The sequence below is a fragment of the Dromiciops gliroides genome, chromosome 6 (genome assembly GCF_019393635.1).
Source record: "Dromiciops gliroides isolate mDroGli1 chromosome 6, mDroGli1.pri, whole genome shotgun sequence".
Taxonomy (NCBI): Eukaryota; Metazoa; Chordata; class Mammalia; order Microbiotheria; family Microbiotheriidae; genus Dromiciops; species Dromiciops gliroides.
Window position 1 is genome coordinate 68,768,265 of NC_057866.1, and position 19,863 is coordinate 68,788,127.

The window sequence follows — 19,863 nt, forward strand, 5'->3', positions numbered from 1 at the left end:
TGAGGGTCAATGAGGATTAAGTGACTTTCCCAGGGTCACACAGCTAGTAAGTGTCAAGTGTCTGAGACCAGATTTGAACTCAGGTTCTCCTGAATCCAGGGCCAGTGCTTTATCCACTCCACCACCTAGCTGCCCCCTCTTTCATTGTTTCTTTTTTTTTTTTTTTTTAGTGAGGCAATTGGGGTTAAGTGACTTGCCCAGGGTCACACAGCTAGTAAGTGTTAAGTGTCTGAGGCCGGATTTGAACTCAGGTCCTCCTGAATCCAGGGCCGGTGCTCTATCCACTGCACCACCTAGCTGCCCCTTTCATTGTTTCTTGATCTCTCATGGAGTCATTCACTCCCACTTGCCCAATTCTAATTTTTAGGGAATTATTTTCTTCATTGAGCTTTTGTGCCTCCTTTTCCATTTGCCCAAGTCTACTTTGTAAATAGTTTTTCTCTTCAGTGGATTTTTGTGCCTCTTTTACCATTTGGCCTATTCTGTGTTGTTTTCTTCAGTATTTTTTTGTTTCTCCTCTACTGACCTATTGACTTTTCATGATTTTTTTTTTGTGTCACTCATTTTTTTCTCAAAATTTTCATCTAATTCTTTGTAATTTTCAAAATCCTTTGAGTTCTTCTAGACCCTAAAACCAACTCATTTTTCTTTGAGACTTTGCATGTATCTGCTTTGATTCTGTTTCATCTGAGTTTGTGTTTTGATCTTTCCTGTCACTGTAGTAATTTTCTATGGTGGGGGCAGCTAGGTGGTGCAGTGGATAAAGCAACAGCCCTGGATTCAGGAGGACCTGAGTTCAAATTTGACCTCAGATGCCAGACACTTACTAGCTGTGTGACCCTGGGCAAGTCACTTAACCCTCATTGCCCTACTGATTTTTTTCTATGGTCAAGTTCTTTTTGTTGTTCTTTGCTCATTTTACAACCTGTTTTGACTTTTAACTTTGTTAAAATTGGGCTCTGATCCTGGGGTTCAGAGCTATTTCTGGGGATCTGTAAGTTTTTAGTTGTTCCAAATTGTTATGATCTAAGAAAAGGTGAGGTCACTGCTCTCCTGGACTATGCTCTGGTCTGTGAGGGACCACAAGCACTCATTTAATTCTTAAACTGTGATCAAGGTCCCCAGTCCTGCTATGCTAGCATTCCTCATCCCCCTGTACTGTGAACTGAAAGGGCACAATAGAGTCCTGCTCCCAGGAATCTCCTGTAATCTTGTTCTGACCAATTGTATGACCCCTCTTTTATCACTGTTTGTGGGCTGAGAGATCTGGAAGCTGCTACTGCTAATTGAGTCATCTCTAAAGTCTACTACTGCTTTGGCATGGCCTGTACTGGGACTATGCTCCATTTTCACCACAATAAGATCTTTTCTGCTGACCTTCTAAATTATCTTGTGCTAGGAAATTGTTTCACCCTTTTTGTTGGTTCTGCTACTACAGAATTCATTTTGAGGTATTTTTATAACCTTGTTTGGAAGGGAATTTGGGAGAGCTCAGGTGAGTCTCTGCTTTTAACTGTCTTGAAGATTGTGGAGTATTTATAGATGATTTTCTATAGTTGACCACACCTTTCTAGTCCCAAAGTTGGCTAAATGGTTCAGGAAAACAAGTTCACCTTGTGCATTATTTGTTGATCATAAAAGAGCTCTTATGGAATAATATGGTGATATGAAAACAAAGGATATGATAAATACAGAGAAAGCATTGGAAAACCTGCTTGAATTGGTGTAAAAAAATAAAATAAGGAAACAATATATGCAATGATTGCAGCAAACAAAACAATCCAAATTGAAACCCTGCAAATTTTAGTAACCAACTTGGCTCTAAACAACCTATATGGAAAGGCACTTCTCCCAAGTCTTCGTAGAGATGAGGGGATTTTGGGTATAGAACACTGAATATATTATCAGCCTTTTTTTTTTTTTTTGAATGTTCACTGGTTCTTTGGGTGAGGATAAGGGACAATGAGAAATGTAGGTGATAAAACAAAAGACCACTAAAATTTTTTCAACACATTTGATTTGACATCCCAATCCCATTCAAAAATCTTCAATGACTCCCAATTGCCTCAATATTGATTACAAATTCCTAATTTTTAAAATCTTCCAAGAACATACTTTCCCCATCCGGTCATTTCACAACATAACCTTACATTCACTGTCTGATCCAGTCAAACTGGTCTGCTAATTGTTGCTCAACATGACATTTGATAAATTTCTCTGCCTCAGCATCAGTGATCTTCTAGGTCTATGAAGCGTTTCCTTCCCAAATTGCCTTTATATGATCTCTGGCTTCCTTCAAAGCAAAGTTCAGGTGCCAACTCCTATATAAAAACTTTCCCCTCCCACCTCAGTGATTAACACTCTCCCTTAGAGGCAGCTGATGGTTAGAGCCTGGGGCTAGATTCACAAAGAATCAGGCCACATGGGTGCACACACACACACTCACGCACACAACCTCTTCTTGCCTCAGTTTCCTGGCACATAGTAGGTACCATATAAATGCTTATTTCCTTCTTTGCCTCTTTAAATTACTATGCATTATTTGTATTTAAATTGTATTTACCTGTGCCCTTATCTTGCTAGTAAAGGTAGGCTCCTCAAAGTCAAGAACTATTTTTTCTCTTGGCATCCTTATCCCCAAAATTCTGGGTAATCATGGGCAAGTTTCTTAATCTTTCAGTGGGTGTGGTAATTGTTGCTGGGGAAAACACTCCACACTAATGAAATCACTGGTGGGGGGGGGGGATTCTAACTCTGGCCCAGGCTCCTGTAATATATATCCCTATTGTGTAATAAGTATAGGAGAATGCACTTAAGTAATTAGATGTATGTTGAACAGATAAAGGCAGGACTGATCATGAGACATGTTTTAGGCATAGCTAAGACCAGAAATTTGTTTGGCTTGCTATATTCATAGCCAAGGATTGTTATTTTTGTGTGTATGTGTGGGTTGTTTTGTTGTTTTTTAGTGAGGATAGGAGAGAGGAGGCAGGGGGAAGGGGGACAAAGTACATACTTGTTCATCTAAAAAAAATTTTAAGTTCAAATGAAAAGAAGCAGAGAGGGAGGCCAGGGCTTGGACCTGGAGTCAGGAAGACCTGAGTTCAAATCCAACCTCAGATCCTTAACAAGCTATTTGACCCTGGGCAAGTCACTTAACCCTCTGCCTCAGTTTCCCCAATTGTAAAATGTGAATATTAGCAGCTACTTGCCAGGGTTGTTCTGATGATCCAAGTGACTGGCACATATTAGGTGCTTAATAAATGTTGCATTTCCTTCCTTTCCTCCTTGTGTGAAGATGAATGATATTTAATAATATAGCACTTCCTATGGGTCAGGCACTGTTCAAAGGGCTTTAAAAAGATCGCATTTGATGAATAACCAACCACAATTCTATGTACCCCATGTCCCTAAATCTCAGGGAGAGCCTTACACAGCATTGAGCAGAGCTGATATTTACATAGCATTTGACTTGGGAAGCCCTTTCTCATTCCTTTAGAATAACCTTGGAGGGTAATTACTAGATGTGGTATTTCCTTTCTCCAAGTTCAGCACTTGCTACCACCCCACAGCTGAGCAGCCATGGAAGAATGGTGCTATGGAAAGAGGAGATGTCTCCTGCCACGGGAGGAGGTTGTTCATTTGTTTTCACTTGTGTCCCACTCTTTATGACCTCATTTGGGCTTTTCTTGACAGAGATACTAGAGTGGTTTTGTAATTACCTCCTCCAGTTCATTTGACAGATAAGGAAACTGAGGCAAACAGGGTGAAGTGACTTGCCCAGGGTCACACAGCTAGTAAATGTCTGAGGCCACATGTGAACTCAGGAATATGAGTCTTCCTGACTTTGGGCCCAGTATTCTATCCACTGTGCCACTTGGTTTCCAAGGGAGGAGGAAGAATCTCCCCATCTCAGCACAGACTGAGCTGGTACCAGAGACCCTTTAAGGATCTTTGATTAACACCGGCCAAAAGAGAAAGCTTATGATTTATGTCTCAACAGCATGATGTATGTTCCCCGTGCCATACAAGAGCCAGTCATGCTGGCTAGACTGGCAGAGTGTGACTTAATCACAAACTATTTTCTTCTGAGGCCAAAGTTGATACTTAATAATGTACTCCACTGTACTCATTAGTGGGGATTGCAGAAGAGCTGCCTGCCTCATACAGGCCAATTAGGAGTTTCCAAAGGGCTAAGTCTTTATTTGCATCTTCTGACCCATCATCTGTCAGATCCCATCTCCATTTTGAAATCAGTCATATGATGCTTCTCAGAGTGATGACTGGGTGGCATCTCCATTCTTTCTGGCATGGACTAATAGCTCTCTGGCCTGACTCTAACCTGGAAATGTTCAATTAAAAAGAAAGGTATGGGGGGTGGCGAAGCTAGGTGTCACAGTGGATAGAGCACTGGCCCTGGAGTCAGGAGTACCTGAGTTCAAATCCGGCCTCAGACACTTGTTACTTAAGAAAAAGGAAGGTATGGGGTCAAGCTAGGTGGCACAGTGGATAGAGTGCTGGCCTTGAGTCAGGAGGACCCGAGTTCAAATGTGGGCTCAGACACTTGTTACTTAATGTCATTGCCTCCCTTCCCCACCCCACCCCCAAAAAGGAAGGTACCGGAAATGGTACCTTCTACAACAATTATATAGATTAAATCAGGTTTCCAGACTCAGGAACAGGAATAAGAAAATATGATATGCTTATAATTCTCTCTTAGCTTAAGAAACAGTAGCCAGGTCACACAGTGGATAGTGCTGGACCTGGAGTCAGGAATACCCATCTTCATGAGTTCAAATGCAACCTCAGACACTTACTAGCTGTGTGATCCTGGGCAACTCACTTAGCCCAGATTGCCTCAGTTTCTCACCTGCAAAATGAGTTGGAGAAGGAAATGGCAAACTACTCCAGTATCTCTGCCAAGAAAATCCCAAATGGGGTCGTGAAGAGTCAGACAACTGAAAATGACTGGACAAAAAATGCTTTATAAAGGGTAATGGACCCCAGCTCTAGTTTTCAGGTTCTTGGTCAGACTCTGGACAAGACACCTCATCTGATGCTAATTTTTGCTAATGGGGGGAGAGGGAGTTGAAGGGCAGAAGGGCTCATTTAAACGAGATGGATAAGAAGAAACTGTTAAGAGTAAATTAAAGGGGGCAGCTAGGTGGCACAGTGGATAGAGCACCGGCCCTGGAGTCAGGAATACCTGAGTTCAAATCCGGCCTCAGACACTTAACACTTACTAGCTGTGTGACCTTGGGCAAGCCACTTAACCCCAATTGCCTCACTAAAAAAAAAAAAAAAAAAAAAAAAAGAGTAAATTAACCTATTCCCTAACCTTCGAAAATGCATCTCCTTTGGGTTTGAATATCTTGTTTCCTTTCTGAAAACATGTAAGATCACAAGAATAATCCAACTGGAAAAAGGCATCCAAAGTGCAAAAGGCACCAATGAGGTGCTTAACTTCTATATTTACAGTGTGGTATGGACAAACTTAAAAGATACTACAAAATATACAAAGGCAAGCAATATAAAACCAGAATCATACAGGTTGTTTACTACATAACTTATGAAAAAGCCATACAGATTCAGTGACTATAACTGAACCTGTTCTTGGCTCTCTGCCTGGGTCTGGGCCACGGGCTTGGGACTTGTTATTACTCCAGTTTCCTCCAAGACCATTTCCTCGTCCTTTTTTCGATCTTCAGCCAGTTTACAGCGCTTACAGCAGGAGCAGCAGCATACTCGGCAGCAGTTGTCCATGAGAAAAGATACCAGCTCATCCCAGGGCTGAAGAGAGCGCAACCACAAGGGCAAGAAGTCCCAGTTTTGCAGCACGTTGGGAAGAACTTGAGGATGGCGGGCTTGAAGGACCCGAATCATCAGTACCACAAGCAACAGAAATATGAGGGTTGCCCCTACACTCACCAACACAAGCCAACCTGCCAGGGAGAGGCCAAACACTATCAGTGGGGTTACTAAAAAGCAGATGACCAGGTAGACGATGGCAAACCAACGGTAGGTGGCTGTGATGTCTCCCAGGCCCTTGGCTAGGCGTATAGGCAGGCGTGTGAATGGGATTGGGTACCACAAAAGGACTCCGGAGATGTTGAAGAAGAAATGGCACAGGGAAATCTGAAATCCAAAGAATTAGACAAGATGAAAACTAATATATCACACACTAAGTCAATTAGGATCAGGGGTGAAACAAGGATGTCCATTATCACCACTATTCAACCATTCTGGAGAGCAATTGAGAACTATGCCCAAAGGGTTATAAAAATGCATGTCCTTTGACCCAATAATTCCACTACTGGATCTGTATCCCAAAGAGATCATAAAAAAATGGGAAAGGACCCACATGTGTACAAAAATATAGCTATTCTTTTTCTGGAGGCAAAGAATTGGAAATTGAGGGGATGCCCATCAATTGGGGAATGGCTAAATAAGTTGTGATATGAGCATAATGGAATATTATTGTGCTATAAGAAATGATAAGCAGGCAGATTTCAGAGAAACCTGGAAAGATTTAGATGAACTGATGCTGAGTGAGATGAGCAGAACCAGGAGAACATTGTACACAGTATCAACAACATTGTGTGATGATCAACTGTGATAGATTACTATATTGCTGAGAATAGCTGTCAAAGACAATACCAAAAGACTCATGATGGAAAATGCTCTCCACACCCAGAAGAACTATGGAATCTGGATGCAGATGGAAGCATACTGCTTTCATTTCTGCTGGGTTTTTTTCTTTTGTTCTGATTGTTTTCTTACAACATGACTAATGTGGAAACATGCTTAACATGATATTGCTTTGCTGCCTTTGGAAAGGGGGAGGGAAGGGAAGGTGGGAGAGAAATTGGAACTCAAAAACCTTACAAAAGTATGTTAAAAACTAGGGGCGGGTAGGTGGTGCCGTGGATAGAGCACCGGCCCTGGAGTCAGGAGTACCTGAGTTCAAATCCAGCCTCAAACACTTAACACTAGCTGTGTGACCCTGGGCAAGTCATTTAACCCCTATTGCCTCACCAAAAAAGAAAAAAAATGCTTAGAAAAAAAGAGTGGGTTAAAAATATGTGCTGAGCTAATGAAGCAAATTTTCACGAACCTAGATTATTACCTGGTTTTGTTATCATTTGTTCATATAGGGTGCAAAAAATAAATTCCATCTAACTGAAAAAATATATACCAGCAGGAGATGGATGGATGTTATGTTAGGTGTGACCTTCTGAGTACTAGATCTGGAGAATTGGGAAGACTTTAGTAAGAACCTTGGCTTAGGCTCACTTTGCTCATCTGTAAAGATAGCATAGCAATAGAGCCCTTAATTCTCTGGGTTATTCTGAGCATCAAATGAGATCATTATGTAAAGTTCTTTGGAAACTAATGCCCTCTAAGAATACTCAGTAAGAATATTCATCAGGATGTCATGAAAACAATGGAGGGCAGCTAGGTGGCACAGTGGATAGAGCACAGGCCCTGGACTCAGGAAGACCTGAGTTCAAATCAGGCCTCAGACACTTTACTAGCTGTGTGACCCTGGGCAAGTCACTTAACCCCAATTGCTTCACAAAAACCAAAAAACAAACAAAAAAACCCAATGCATATGGAGTCTGAAAACCTGGCTACAAGTCAACCAACATTAATTAAGTGCCTCCTCTATGCAAAGCACTAAGCTTGGTGTTGAGGATACAGAAAGGAAAAAAAGTGCCTATGCCCAATAAGCTTACATTCTACTCTTCTGAAGTCTGGTTATGCCATTAACTACCTGCATGACCTTGGCCCTCAGCAAAACTCTTCCTATCTACAAAAGGATGACTAGATGATCTCAAAGTTCCTATGAAAATGGGCCTCTTTGCAAATGAGCATGCAGGAACTAAATGCCACGAAGAGCTGGAGTCCTAGCTTACAAAACAAAGTTGATATTTTAAGGCACTTTTACTGAGTTCCAAAACAGTGATTTCAAAAACAATTTAGTTAATTAAAAACATTGTTCCAAATGAAATTTAAGATACCAGTGAGTAAAAATCAATGAAAATGAAAGAACTTATTGCAATCCAGAACCAATGATACTTTTATTATAATTGTTTTCCAAATCAGTTTTGGAATTCATTGTTTTAAAAATTAATTTTATTGTCTTATCATGCTCTGAATCAAGCTTTACTCCTGGGATTCAAACTCAGGTCTTCTGACAAAGTCAGAAGTTCTTTACCATCCCACCTTTTCTGACTAATAGGAGGGAAAAGATGGGAGAGTTATCTATACCTTTTATGTGGGGGACAGGAGACAAGGTGGGGGATGAATGTATCTGTTCAACATCCCTAATTCATTATAGGTACAAGCTGGTCATTGTGTAGAAAGTTCAGCTTCTGAGAAGACTAGCTGGGGATGGTTTTCTAGCCCACAGATCTCCATTATGAGGCAGCTAAGACCTCAGGGGTAATAACTATCTCCTTATGATTATGAAACCAGAGGGGCAGCTAGGTAGCTCCGTGGATAGAGCACCAGTCCTGGAGTCAGGAGGACCTGAGTTCAAATCCAACCTCACACAGCCTTACTAGCTGTGTGACCCTGGGCAAGTCGCTTAAAAAAAAAAAGATTATAAAACCAGGGTATTCATGTGATGGATTCAGTAGTCAGTTAAGAAAAAGAGCCTAATGGAAAGAGGCAATGATTCACAAGTGTGCATTCTTACCTGGAGTGAATTTTGTAAAGTATTTCCAGAGCTAGCTAATGCAGCCAGGATGGCAGTGGTGGTGGTACCGATGTTGGAGCCCAAGGTTAAAGGGTAAGCTCTCTCAATGCTGATCACACCGATGCCTAAGGGAAAAGAGAAACACTGGATTCAGTCTTGGGTGGGAATGATTGAGCATGGCAGGACCAAATGTAAAAATGGAGACATGGGGAGGCACAAAGGGAAAGGCAGAGGAAGGGAGCACTTACCAACCAGAGGAGTGATTGTAGAGGTGAACACAGAGCTACTCTGCACAATAAAGGTCATCCCGGCTCCAACAAGAATGGCGAGGTAGCCTGTCAGCCAGGCAAAAGGGAAGGGGAAATCTGGAAAAGCAGAAGAAAAAGGCACCATTTCTACAATCGTCCTGGTCAGCATTTCAGATCCCTCTAAAGGGAGGCCCAGAAACAGTCCTTTTGCTAATAACTCATTCTGAAACTTCTAGCCATCAGAAAGAGGTGCCTGGGGGTCAAAGAAGCTCCCTGACAACACCCTAAAAACTACTTTTATCCTCATCTTTGCAGAAACCAGATAATATTTTTAAAGCACTAATCACACTACCCAGCACATAGGAGGTTCTATAAAAATGCTCATTTCTTTCCTTCATTGTTCCCAGAGCTGGGGCCCAGATCAACCCAAATTGCCCAAGGTCTTAGTGTGGCAGGGTGGTGGGGGAGCTTGAGTCACTCCTCCCAAGTTTCATCAGTATCCTAATTCAGAACAGCCCGGGTGGGGAAGGGGTGAGATCAAGGGTAATAGTTTTCTGGATGCTGGGGGTTGTTTAAACATTTACAAATCTCCTACGGGCCAGGCACTGTGCTACATACAATTAATTTCATCCTTACAAACAACCCTGGGAGGTAGATGCATTCTTTTTTTTTAAGGCAATTGGGGTTAAGTGACTTGCCCAGGGTTACACAGCAAGTGTTAAGTGTCTGATGCCGGATTTGAACTCAGGTCCTCCTGACTCCAGGGCCAGTGCTCTATCCACTGCGCCATCTAGCTGCCCCGTAGATGCATTCTAATTTTACAGTTGAGGAAACTGAGGTAAACAGGTAAAAAGTGGCTTGCCTTGGTCCACATGTAGTTTCTGAGACAGGATTTGAACTCAAATTCCTGACTCCAGGCCCAGCATTCTAACCACTGTGCCATCTTGCATGCTCAGCCCACATGCCCTTTCCTAATAACTTTGATCAGCTAGAGGTGGCCACCGTAGCCAAGCTCTGCCCACTATATTGCTATGATCTTCTGTCCTTTTGTCTCCAACATTCCTGTTTCTGCGGTTGTGGATGAGGCAGCAGGGATATGTAGTACCTTAGACTATCTTCCCATGTCAACTGATGACAGTGAAACTTTTTTGCGGGGCAATGAGGATTAAGTGACTTGACCAGGGTCACACAGCTAGTAAGTGTCAAGTGTCAGAGGCCAAATTTGAACTCAGGTCCTCCTGAATCCATGGCCAGTGATTAATCCACTGTGCCACCTAGCTACCCTGGACACTGAAACTAATGAAGCTCTATTATCTACAGTGCCTTCATTAGGAACAGTACTTGCATAACTTAAGGGACAGGGAAAGGGACCCGTCTTGTGATTTCTTCGGCTTAGGGAGCGCTAGGAGGAGGAAATTCCCTCTTCCAGTGCAGGCTGGCGGATTCGCTACAATGTGGGCCAGTCTTAGGAAGCTCTTAAGAGCTTGAGGCAACTCTAAGAATGGTTCAATAATGCCAATTCTAAACAAAAGAGACAATACGGATTCCCAGGATTGCCGATCTGGAAGGAGAGAACCCAAGTGGAGGGCAAGGGCATCTGCAGTTCTTGGCTCCGATGTGGAGCTCAGGGAGCACAATGGGAGGGGAGCCAGGACACTCCTTTCTCATAAAGACTCTGCCCACTGAAAGGCCAAGGGAAGGTGAAATGACTACCTGTATTGAGGGTCTTCTTAATCACTGCAGCAACTTGTCCCTTGAGCACAGAGTTCAGGATCTTGACGATCAAGATCAAACAGGTGCACAGGACCAACAAGGAGAGGGCTAGAAGGATGAGCCCAATTCCAAGATCTGGGAGACTGATGTCCACAAATGCATGTTTGCCTGTAGGAACCAGAGGAACCACTTATCATCATCTTTCTCTTCCTCCTCATCATTTAACCTGGCAGATAGAATCACTTTATACAAGACGTGGTGCTGGAGATAAGAAATTTAACTTCAATCCAAATAACATTCAGCCCCAGGACCCCAAGTCCCCAACCTTTTTGTAAGACTTTTGATTACTAAAAAGCCTTGCAACCTGAGTGTGGGAAGGTGCATTGGCAGTTAAGTCTCTGTATACCCATGTGAGAAAATAATGGGATTTGGCAGATATTCAAAAGCCCACCTGGAGATTAAACTGATTGAATTAAGGGAGAGTGATTGACTTTGCCTTAAGAAGGTACTGTTCTCAGAAACTAAGGACTTTGAACTCATGAGACACAAGACCACCATCAAGTTCAGTGAACCAATGGATCTGGATGATGCTAACCAATCAGCTTGAAGCAGTGTGTAAGGACTTCCTCTGCTCCAGACCTATAAAAAGCTTCCACACTCAATGTGGAGAAGCATTTCATAGCTGAAGCAAAGTAGTTGTGGAGGACTTGAGGAAGAACAAGAGACCAGGCTGGAACTCTAGACTAGATAGGCCTTTACTTAACTTTCTGAACTCCATGTGTTTTCCTTTTTTACTAATACCTAGTATGCTTTAATAAATGCTTAATGCCCAAAGACTGGTACTAAAGCTTCTAAACCCAGTATAACAAAAGTGGCAAGAACACTAGATTGAAGTCAGAAGTCTTGGGTTTGAATATTGATTCTGCTCTCTGCAACAGTGAGCAGATCTCCCTTTCCATTTGGAAATTTGGTAGCTAATAAGGTATTTTGTGTGTGTGCATGTTTTGTGGGGCAATGAGGGTTAAGTGACTTGCCCAGGGTCACACAGCTAGAAAGTGTCAAGTGTCTGAGGCCAGATTTGAACTCAGGTCCTCCTGAATCCAGGGCCATTGCTTTATCTACTGCAAGACCTAGCTTCCCCCAGGTCTCCCTTTACAAGAATGGATTTGCCTGAGCTTGTACTACTTACTTGCCCCTTCAGTTTAATTGTACAGGAAATATAATGAAGTGCTTTGTATACTGAAAGTGCTTTAATGTCTGTATTTACAAATATTAACTTATTTGTTCCTCACAACAACACTGCAAGATAGGTGCTTATCTCCATTTTAGAGATAAGGAAAATGAGGCAGAAGGCAGGTAAGTTATTTGTTCAGCATTGCTCAGTCTCTAAAGCTAGATTTGGATCAGGTCTGCCTGACTCTGGGTCCATTGCCCCATCATGAAGAGGACACTGTTAGAATTGATGTTTGAGCTTCGATTTCTAAATGACTCCCTGATAAATATAGGTAGAGAATAGAGTTAGGCATTCCTCTTTTTACTCAGCAGACCTTCCAGAAGATTTCTTACTCACACTTTGCAATGTTCTTTACATGTGTTGTATTCATGAAGGTCCAGGTCAGATTCCCATCAGTCCAACATAGACTAGGCGAGGTACAATTTTCCGGTGAGGGTACGGTAACATTGCTTAAAGTCTAGATGACAATACAGCAAAAAAAACAACAACAAAAAACCCAAAAAACTTTAAGAATGGTATCCTGTGAAGATAAAATTTACAGCACTGAAGACATGACCCCCCACCCCCCCAGGCCACTTTCCCCCTCTTCTCTAGGGCACTAAATTTATATAAAACCAACAGCACTTGCAGTCCCTCAACATCACAAGAGGAACAGAAATTCCCAATCCCCCATCTATGTGTCTTTGAATCATTTTCTGATACTTACCACAGTTTTTAAAGTTTTACACCAAATCTTTATCAGGCTCTTATTTTTTGCTGCTTCATTTCCTGTAGCAATTTCATTTATGACTTTTTTATCCAGCTGGGGAAAGCAACAGACATGAGGAAAAGTTAGCCTATGCCTCAGCTATGATTTGTGACTGAAAAGTTAGTTATTCTCCTAGGGGCTCCAGTGCACAGAAGAGAAAAGCAGGATGTGTGCAAAAGGGAGACACAGACTGGCCTCATTTCCAGAGGACTACCCTCACAGGAGCCCCTGGCTTTATCTTAGTTTGACTAGGATCAGGCCAGATAAACCCTTTTGCCCCTTTTCCAGGGGCCCAGTATACCACCAGCTCCCTGAGGCCAATGAGGGTCTCATGTTTAAAATTGTATCCCCCAGTGCCTGGTCCATGGGAGGGGTTTAATGAATACATCTTGGTTAGGAGGCATCTCTTGGGAAAGAGCTTCCTCTTTGGCTGGATGAATAGCCAAGCATATTCAGAATTAGTGTTTTGGCTAGAGATAAATAGAACGAGTCTTCATGCCTACCTGGATGATGATTTTTGTGAAGGGATCTGTAATCACTTTCAGGAGTTTAGGGGCATTTTCTCCAGTCTTGATGTTAAAGGCTTTCACTATGACATTGGTGAGGTGGTAGAGGTAGCCTGTCATCACCTCCAAAGGCAGCAGCACCAGCACTGACAACCAGTTAAAAAAATCATGGACAGTTGCTCCTGCAAAAGCCCTAGAGGAAGGAGAGAACCCAAAGCATTGAAAGTTATGGTACTACTGTCTTGTCACTCTCATTAAGTGCTTGCTGTGTGCAGGATGAGAAAACATGGTGGGAAGACGGTGAGAAAGACTGGCTTGAAAGTTAGGAAGCCCTGGCTTCAAGTGTCCTATTTATAGGACCCCAGGCCAGTCACTCAATACCTTCAGTGGTCTGACCCACTGCTGGAGTTTCCAAACATCAACACTCCCAAGCTTTCCACATGGGAAGTTTCCCCACTATATTGCAAAAAAAGAAAAAGTGAAAAAATATCCTTTGATCCACACTCAAGGTGGATAGCATTTTTCATCACTGAGTTCCTTGGAATTATCTTGGATCACTGTATTGATCAGAATAATCAAGTCACGGTTGATCATCATTACAATATTGGTCTTATTGTGCACAAAGATCTCCCAGTTCTTCTCATTTCACTTTGTGTCAGTTCATATGGATCTTACCATGTTTTTCTTCCCCTGAAACTACCCTACTCTTCTCCTTTCCTATAGAACAAGAGTACTCCATCACAATATAGGCCTTTGAGCAGAGTTCTAAATTGTTCCCCAGAATGGTTGGACCAGTTCACAACTTCACCAGCAATTCATTTGTGTATCATTTTCCCCCCTCATCCTTTGCAATTTCTGGTAAGTGAGATGGTATTTCAAGAGCTATTTGACTTTGTCTTTCTCTGATAGTGGTTTAGAGCATTTTTTCATATGACTATAGATATGAACAATCAGTTTTCAGAAGAAATCATATCCTCTAAACTATTAACTGGAGAATGGCTCTTATTTTCCTAAATTTGACTCTTCAACCCTCATTGCAGCACAAAGAATGAATGAACGAGATCACAATTGCTACCCTTCCTTTTCAACTCCAACAGAAGTGTATCAGATTAGGCTCTAGCCCTTTATTTTAACTGTGTGTGTCTCTATTTCAAATATGTCTCTAGATTCTGTGTCTAGATTCTGGTTTCTAATCCAATTAGCTATTGACTTCCCTTTTATAGAAGAGTTCATCCCAATACTATATTCAGTTATGATTACTAATTGTGTATTTCGCTCCAGCCTGTTTTTTCCTATTTATCTTTCTTTTATGTTCTGCTCCTTCTCAGAAGTCTCCTTTGCTTCTGACTCAGTTCATCACTTCTTACATCTCTACACAGGAGTCAGTAGAACCCGAAAACCAATTCAGAAAATAGAATGCTGGTGATATTCCCTTCACCAGAGAGACAAAAATTCCCTTTGATATTCAGCACCACCACCAATACCCACAATGACCTGTTACCTATTCCCAGACCATATTCCTATAATACTCACTTTGCTTTTTCCAAGTCTAGAAGAACAAAATGTAAAGGGAAATGATGTCAGTCTTAATAACCATAACATATCATTGTCTGTGGGGTTTGCCATTTCCTTCTTCAGTGGATTAAAGCAAACTGAGGTTAAGTAACTTGTCAAGTGTCACACAGCTAGTAAATGTCTGAGGCCAGATTTAAACTCAGGTCTTCCTAACCCCAGTAAAAAGAAATACTATTGTACCAACAAATCAGACTTATGATTAACTAATGAACTGCTGATGAAGCTATGAACTGGTCAAACCATTCTGGGGAACAATTAAGAACTTTGTTCAAAGGGCTATACTGTGATGGAGTACTATTTCTCTATAGGAAAAGGTAGTTTCAGAAAGAAAAAAAAAAACCATGCTAAGATCTATATGAACTGACACAAAGTGAAATGAGTTATTAGAACTGCTCTGTGTATCTGCTTATTCCATACTCTTAAGGAGATCCATTGGAAGAGCCAGATAAGTATCTGGAGCTGGGTAAAGATTCTCAACATGACTAGCAAATAAGTGAGATAAAACTTCCTACCTTCGAAATTCATTCCTGTCTCCAGCCTGCATGAGGGCCACCATGGTATTGGTGATTGAAGTTCCAATATTGGCTCCCATGACAATGGGAATTGCTGCCTTTACTGTCAGCACTGTCAAAGGAAAAAGGTAAATGAGGAAGAAAAAATGAGGAAATTCACAGAAACAAAGGAATCATTAGGGAATGATTAAGGAACGGTTAAGGAATCAGGAATCATTTCTACAAGATCCCCAACCAGTCACTCATCCAGCCTTTGCATGAAGATCTCCTGTGTGATGAATAACCAACTGCTGCTGAGACCAAGTGCCCAGAACTGTAATTAAGGCAGGGCATCTGGGACTTTTCCCATAGCAAGAAAATTAAGACCACTTGTGGCAATGTTGGGGGGGGGGGGGGAAGGTTGATCACTGCTCCAATGGTGGCTGTGGCAACAGCTCTGTCCAAAACTTAGAAGGATAGAAAAGTAGGGAAATGAAACCCCCAGAGCAGATTGTTTATAATTCCATGATTCTGAAATTTGGAATGAAAAATCCAGGCTAGCCTAAGCTACAATGCTGAGGTGGGGGACGGGGAGGAGGAGGAGGAGGGGGAGGGTAACTTACATGAAGAAGACACCAGACTGACAACAACGGAGGTGGAGGTGCTAGAACTCTGCACTAAGACAGTCACCAACACGCCAAGCATCAAGCCGGCCACGGGGTTGTTCAGCACTGAACCATCATTCATAATCTCCCCAGCCACTTTTCCTGCAGAGGTAATAAAAATTTTAAAACAAATATATGGTCATCGGTTGGGACTGCTTGGCCACAGATGAAAGGGTAGGGTCCACTATATGGGAATGAGGAGTGAGGAGTCAGATGACTTCAATGTGGCAGAGGGCAGTGAGGGTTGGATTTGCTTAACACAATACTTGGCACATCATAAGTGGTTATATAAATGCTCATTCCTTTCCCCCATTCTTTAGAGTGCTTTATTTATTTTTGGGTTTTGTGGGGCAATGAGAGTTAAGTGACTTGCCCAGGGTCACACAGCTAGTGTCAAGTGTCTGAGGCTAGATTTGAACTCAGGTCCTCCTGAATCCAGGACCTGTGCTTTATCCACTGCACCACCTAGCTGCTCCTGTTAGAATGCTTTAGAAGACTCGGAATTCTTTTCATGTGCATGTTGTGTCATCCCAACAAAATTCAAACTTCCTTCCTGAGGGTAGAGATAGGTCTTCCATTTTCTATTTTTTTTTTACCTTTTTTTTTTTTTGTGAGGCAATTGGGGTTAAGTGACTTGCCCAAGGTCACACAGCTAGTATGTGTCATGTCTGAGGCTGGATTTGAACTCAGGTCCTCCTGAATCTAGGGCTGGTGCTTTATCCACTGTGCCACCTAGCTGTTGTGTCTTCCATTTTCTTTGCATGTTTCCACTATACAGAGTAGAAGCATGAAGGCCAGGCTTTACACAAAGGAAATGTCCAAGTGGTTGGAGTCAAAAACAAATGACCATCTATGTACCACACCAATTAAAGTAAAAAATGTGGAAAACATACTAGGACAGGTTGGATCCAAATTTAAGGACAGATTGTTTTGAGATAGAAGTGGAAGAATTTGTGCAGAGAATATAAGGGCAGGGATGGGGAAGGCCCAAAGTGAGCCTATTTGCACAAAATGACCCCAAGGCTTCTCTTCACTTAGTGTAAACTACCTGTTTCACTTTTCCCAGAGACAACCACTTCTGCTGCCAACACAGCACAAGATACACATGTATGCATCTTACATAGATTCTAGTCTCTGGAACTAGAGGTTGTGTTTCAAACATCAATACAGGGATGCAGAGGGTCACTCTCACCACAAAACTTTGTTCTGGTGACCTAACTTCCATATCAAAGTCTTTTCACAAAGATTTTTGAAACCTAATACCTAAACTGTCTCTGTCTCACTTCCATAAGAAGTCTAAGGTGAGGGGGCAGCTAGATGGCACAGTGGCCCTGGATTCAGGAGTACCTGAGTTCAAATCTGGCCTCAGACACTTGACACTAGCTGTGTGACCCTGGGCAAGTCACTTAACCTCCACTGCCTGCAAAAAAAAAAAAAAGAAGTCTAAGGTGGGTTGGGTGCTGGGGAAGGGAGAAGGGAAAGCATGATTCAAGAAGCATCCAGTAAAACTGGAGTGGATAAAAAGGTGAGACCCCTCAGGCAGAGAATAGTTTTAAAAAGAAGGGAGATTACTTGGGATGAGACTGCTTGTTGATCAATTCCAAAGCAAAAACAAAAGAACCCCAAAACAAACGCCCAACCCACCCACAAACCTCAGACCCTCTCTGAAGTTGCTTTTCCTACCTCCAACCAGCTGGAAGGCACTGCTGAGAACATCCAAGGAGCAGACAAATAAGTAGAGAAAGCCCAGGAGGAGAAGCACTTTTCCAAATCCTTGTAAGACAGCAGTTATTTTCCCTTTGGTGTCTCTCTCTGCAATAGCAAAGGGGAAGTGAATAAGCATTTATGAAACACCTACTATGTGCAAAACTGCGTTCAGCACTTTTACAAATATTGTCCTTTTTGTTGTATGCAACATACACACACACACACACACACACACACACACACACAGAATCTAGCATTTTGTACAAGAATCTCCCATCTCTTTCTAGCCAAGAGCAGGCAGCCTGGGTTATCAGCTTTGGAGATGCATTAGAAACTGCATTTTAAGAAGCATACCATTTACATGAAGTGGCCCCCCAGTTTTGCCACCTATTTTTCTTCTTTTTTCTTTTTCTTTTTTTTTTTTTAATAAAAAAGCCACATTTATGGAGAAGCTTTTTGGCACCGAAAATGGTGTGGTCTGGAGGGGAGGGAGAAGGAGCCATAAGCACATCATGGCTGCATTCTTAGCTGAACCACAGGCTTGCTAAGTGGTGCAGATAATAATATCAGCCACCTCCAGGCAGAGGGGTCCTGAGAGGGTGACCAGCCAAAGCACCTAGTGCTGCTCTTCAGGAGGACATTAGGCATTACTTTTAAGTATTGGACTTCACAACAGAAATGACAGTTTTGTTTTTGGAAAGAATCTTTTGGCCCCCAGATATTACTAATGATGTGGCCAGCCCTAGGAGGATTGGCCCTTACTTAGGTGCTGTTAGTCCTGGCCCCCAGAGCCTAGAAATGGTTCCCCCAGCTCAGCTTCCTGAGTTCAAATCAGGTCTCAAATGCTTAATGGTTGTAAGACCCTAGGAAAGTCACTTGACCCCTATTTGCCTCAGTTCCCTATCTGTAAGGTACAGACACACTTGAAGGAAATAGAAAACCATTCCAGTATCTGGGCAAGAAAATGTCACAGAAGGACTGAACAACAAAAAGGGAGCTAAGCATTACCTGACCACTTGATCCCCGAGTCCTTCAAGTTCGGCATATCCCATGGGTCTTGCTCTACTATTGACTCTTGACTCGCTGTAACAGCAACATAAGATTCCATCATACTTAAAGTAGATCGGGCATCATCTGACAAGGAAAGAAAAAAAAAAAACAACATCAGGGAGAGGGCCCATTCCTCCTGGGGAGGAATAGAAGATGACAGGGTCATGTTGCTTCAAGATGAATTGGAGAATGGTACTTACTGTGGGGGGGTTCTTTATCTTTTTCAGATACAGTATCTTGTTGGGTGGTGGCTTCAACATAATTATTAGGATCAGAGTGGGAGTTTCTCAGTTCAGGCTGAGGTACCATGGTCTGTGGATAATAAAATTGAAAAAACTTAAAATGTCTATCACTTGACAAGCTGGCTAAGTAAAACCCTTGCCCCAAGACCAATGTCATTATCATCTGATAGAGGCTGTAACTACTTAAGCCCTCTTCCACTTGTTGCTTCTACATTTTTTCCCCCTGTCTTAGAGATCTCGCTGCGTATGAGGCAAATTTTGAATCTGTTAAAAATTGTTTTTACATGTAATTGGGAAAAAATTCTAAAAATTTTTTTTAAATGTCTATCACTGGATTTTATACCAACATGGAAACCCAGGACAGTAAGATATACAACAAGAGCATCAACAAAACAAGCTCATTTTGAGAATATAACCAATATATTTCTTTCTCCTATGTGTGACATCATGGGGTCATTTTTCAAACTTCCAACTTGATGGTATCTGAATACAGATTGTAGCATAATTTTTTTTGTTAGTTCCTTTTTCTAAAGTTTTTGTCTGTTTTCTTATTTTAATAATAAAAATAGGGGCAGCTAGGTGGTGCAGTGGATAAAGCACTGGCCCTGGATTCAGGAGGACCTGAGTTCAAATCTGGCCTCAGACACTTGACACTTACCAGCTGTGTGACCCTGGGCAAGTCACTTAACCCTGATTACCTTAAATAAATAGAATAAAAATAAACTTCAAACTTTACTTTCCCAACCACATGTCCAGCCTGTTATCAAGTCATGTCCTTTCTCCCTGAGTTCAGTCTTTCTCTTCTCCTGCCCCAACTTCATAACTAAATCACTAATCCTGGTCTTGGTCATTGGCCTCCTGGATTTCTAGAATCTTCTTTATTAGCCTCTAAATGTAGCTGACTCAATTCAACTATCCAAACCATGTGTTTTAGTCACCAGCTCAACAAATGTCAACTATGTCCTCATTAAAGGCTCCTCCCT

At 42.0% G+C, this 19,863-nt stretch overlaps 1 protein-coding gene across 1 annotated transcript; it reads right to left on the reverse strand.

The window, feature by feature from the left end:
* Positions 1 to 307: 307 nt before the first annotated feature.
* LOC122732002 (sodium-dependent phosphate transport protein 2B-like) lies at positions 308 to 18,947 on the reverse strand (the record flags this gene model as incomplete). Its single annotated transcript, XM_043972216.1, has 13 exons — positions 18,839 to 18,947; positions 18,597 to 18,722; positions 17,565 to 17,693; positions 15,840 to 15,983; positions 15,238 to 15,349; positions 13,148 to 13,343; positions 12,603 to 12,698; positions 12,233 to 12,353; positions 10,663 to 10,830; positions 8,950 to 9,066; positions 8,702 to 8,826; positions 5,608 to 6,135; positions 308 to 355 (listed from the first exon to the last, which is right to left on the reverse strand). Coding segments are annotated over exons 1-13 (2,019 nt in total), but the record flags the coding sequence as incomplete, so codon positions are not given.
* Positions 18,948 to 19,863: the final 916 nt, after the last annotated feature.